Source organism: Myotis davidii, unplaced genomic scaffold (genome assembly GCF_000327345.1).
Source record: "Myotis davidii unplaced genomic scaffold, ASM32734v1 scaffold37, whole genome shotgun sequence".
Classification (NCBI taxonomy): domain Eukaryota; kingdom Metazoa; phylum Chordata; class Mammalia; order Chiroptera; family Vespertilionidae; genus Myotis; species Myotis davidii.
In genome coordinates this window covers 17,427-19,851 of record NW_006289395.1, presented here as the reverse complement: position 1 = coordinate 19,851, position 2,425 = coordinate 17,427, and the positions used below count along the sequence as shown (strand labels likewise).

The 2,425-nt window shown below is 60.7% G+C and overlaps 1 protein-coding gene across 15 annotated transcripts in view; it reads left to right on the top strand.

Moving 5' to 3' along the window:
• Positions 1–2,419, top strand: part of DLG4 (discs large homolog 4) — a 23,612-nt gene extending 21,193 nt beyond the window's left edge. For all 15 annotated transcript variants that reach the window (XM_015562554.1, XM_015562553.1, XM_015562549.1 and 12 more), the window contains 3 exons: positions 724–833; positions 1,363–1,454; positions 1,686–2,419. In XM_015562554.1, coding sequence (XP_015418040.1) covers positions 724–833; positions 1,363–1,454; positions 1,686–1,792 — 309 coding nt within the window. In that variant the 3' untranslated portion in view covers positions 1,793–2,419. The remainder of the gene's footprint in view (positions 1–723; positions 834–1,362; positions 1,455–1,685) is intronic.
• Positions 2,420–2,425: the final 6 nt, after the last annotated feature.

The following is a 2,425-nucleotide window of genomic DNA, read 5'->3' as shown; positions in this document are numbered from 1 at the left end:
GACCCCAAACTCCGCACCGCCATCTGCCCCTCTCCCCCCTTCCCTCCTCCTTGCCCCATTTCTCCTCGCTTCCTGTGGCCTTGCCCTTGGTGGTTTGGCTTCCCCTACCTCGGTTCCCCCCCATTCGGCCTGACTCCCCTTTGGCCCTGTCCCCTCCTCTGTTCCTGGGGTCCCCACTTCCCTCTCCCATTCCTCTGCTACCTCCTTTCCATGCTGCCCCCACCCTGCCCTCTCTCCCTCCACCGATCCTTTCTCCATCTGCCTCTCCTCCCTCCCATCTGTCTCTCCTGGTTCCTTCCATCTGTCTGTCCTCTGTCCGTCCTCCCCTCCCTCCTCCCTCTATCCTACTTCCTTTCTTCTTTTCCATTGCTTTCTTGCCCCATCTGTCCTGTCCCACCTTCCATCCCCCCACCCCCTTCTGCCCTGTTGCCTTGCTCTGCCTCTTCTTCGGGGTCTCCTCCCTGCCTGTCTCTCACCCTCCTCCATCTCTCCGGCCCCCTCCTCCTGTGCTGGCCCTTCCCTGGCTGTCTGCTCCTTCCCTCTTTCTCTCTGTCTTTCACTGTGTCCATACCCCTTCTCACCTTGACTCTCCGCCAATGTGTCACTTCCCTTTTGGCCAACCTCCTGTCTCCTGCCTTTCCATGTACTGTGTCCTGTCCTGGTACCTCTGTCTGTCCTTTCCCACCACCTGCTGGCCCCCTCCGCCTACCCTGCCTGCCCCAGGGGAAGCACTGCATCCTTGATGTCTCAGCCAATGCTGTGCGGCGGCTGCAGGCGGCCCACCTGCACCCTATCGCCATCTTCATCCGCCCCCGCTCCCTGGAGAATGTGCTGTGAGTATGGTCCCGGGGGCCTCCCCTCCACTCCCCACACCTGTGGCCCTGGGCCTCAGAAGGCCTCTGTGTTGAACTCTCCCCTCGTAACCCAGGGCAGTGGTCCAGCAGCCCTTGAGGGGAATCTGCACAGAGAGCTGGATCCCGGAGGATGCAGGAATCTCAGGCCTCTCCCCTCTTCTTCGTCCTTGGACTAGGCAGGACCACAACTCCCAGCAGCCCCTGGGGCACACACCTGCTGGGTTAGCCAGGGCCTCCAGAGCTGCTGGGAGCTGGAGTCTGAGCCCCTTCACTGGGGCTGAAGGCTGGGAGGATGAGGCTCTGGAGAGGTCCCTGGAGTGGCCATACCGGCTGGTGGGTTGCGGGAAGGGGCAGTCGTCTGTGGCCCCAGAGGATGTTGGGAATTCTTATTTTTTTGCTTCGTGTTCCAAATGAGAAGAGACCGTTTGCCAGTTAACATCTCTGGATGGAGGAGATAAACGGCAGAGGGGACCCACCCTCAGGCGTGTCTCTCTCTCACTCTCCACAGAGAGATCAATAAGCGGATCACAGAGGAGCAAGCCCGCAAAGCCTTCGACAGAGCCACCAAGCTGGAACAGGAGTTCACGGAGTGCTTCTCCGGTGAGCCATCACCGCACGGGGCGCCCCCGCTCGGATTCAGAGAGCAGAGCTCGCAGGCAGTGGGAGAGGGGAGTGCAGACCACTGGGGGGTGGTTTAGAAGCAGGTGCCCCCTTTGGGTGGGTGCAACCGCATGGCTTACGGCTTAGAGAGAATTCAAAAAAGGTGCCCCTTTCTCTGGGCTGTTGCCACCCTGGCCAGACATCTGGCTCATCACCCCCCCACCCCCCCAGCCATCGTGGAGGGCGACAGCTTTGAGGAGATCTACCACAAGGTGAAGCGCGTCATCGAGGACCTCTCAGGCCCCTATATCTGGGTCCCAGCCCGAGAGAGACTCTGACTCCTGCCTGGGCGTGGCCTGGATTCGCCTCCGTCGCCTGGGCCCCTGGTCTGGACTGAACTGCCCAAGCCGTTCGCACTCCCCGGCCTCCCTCCCCCTCTTTCTTATTTATTTCCTTTCTAACCGGATCCAGCCCACTGGGGGGGACACTCCCCTGCATGTTTCCTGCACCCAGAACTGGGCTCCTGTGCCCCAGGAGCCTTGGGTCTGGGGGGAGCCAGGCTCCTGGTCCTGGGCCCTGCTCCTTAGGGTCCCTGGCCCTGCCCGCCCCCAACGCACACACAGACCCACGGGGCGCCTCCCCCATCTCCACACACACATTCCAGAAGTCAGGCTTGCCCTCCGGGAGCACCCGCTGGGGGAGGCAGGCCCCAGGCCTCCGCTCTCCTGAGGCAGCTCTGGGGCCACCCCTGCCCACACCATAACTCCCTTGATTTCTCATTTATTTTTTCCTTTTTTTTTCTTCTCAAAGGTGGTTTTTGGGGGGACAAGTAGGGGACTCCACTGTGGGCCCCTGCCTTCCACATGCCCCCACCTTTTATCTTTGCTGGTTTGCATGAGTGGAAGGGTTAACTGTGGCTTTTTTTTTCCCCTGGGATTTTTTTTTGGGGAAAGGGGAGGGATGGGTCTAGG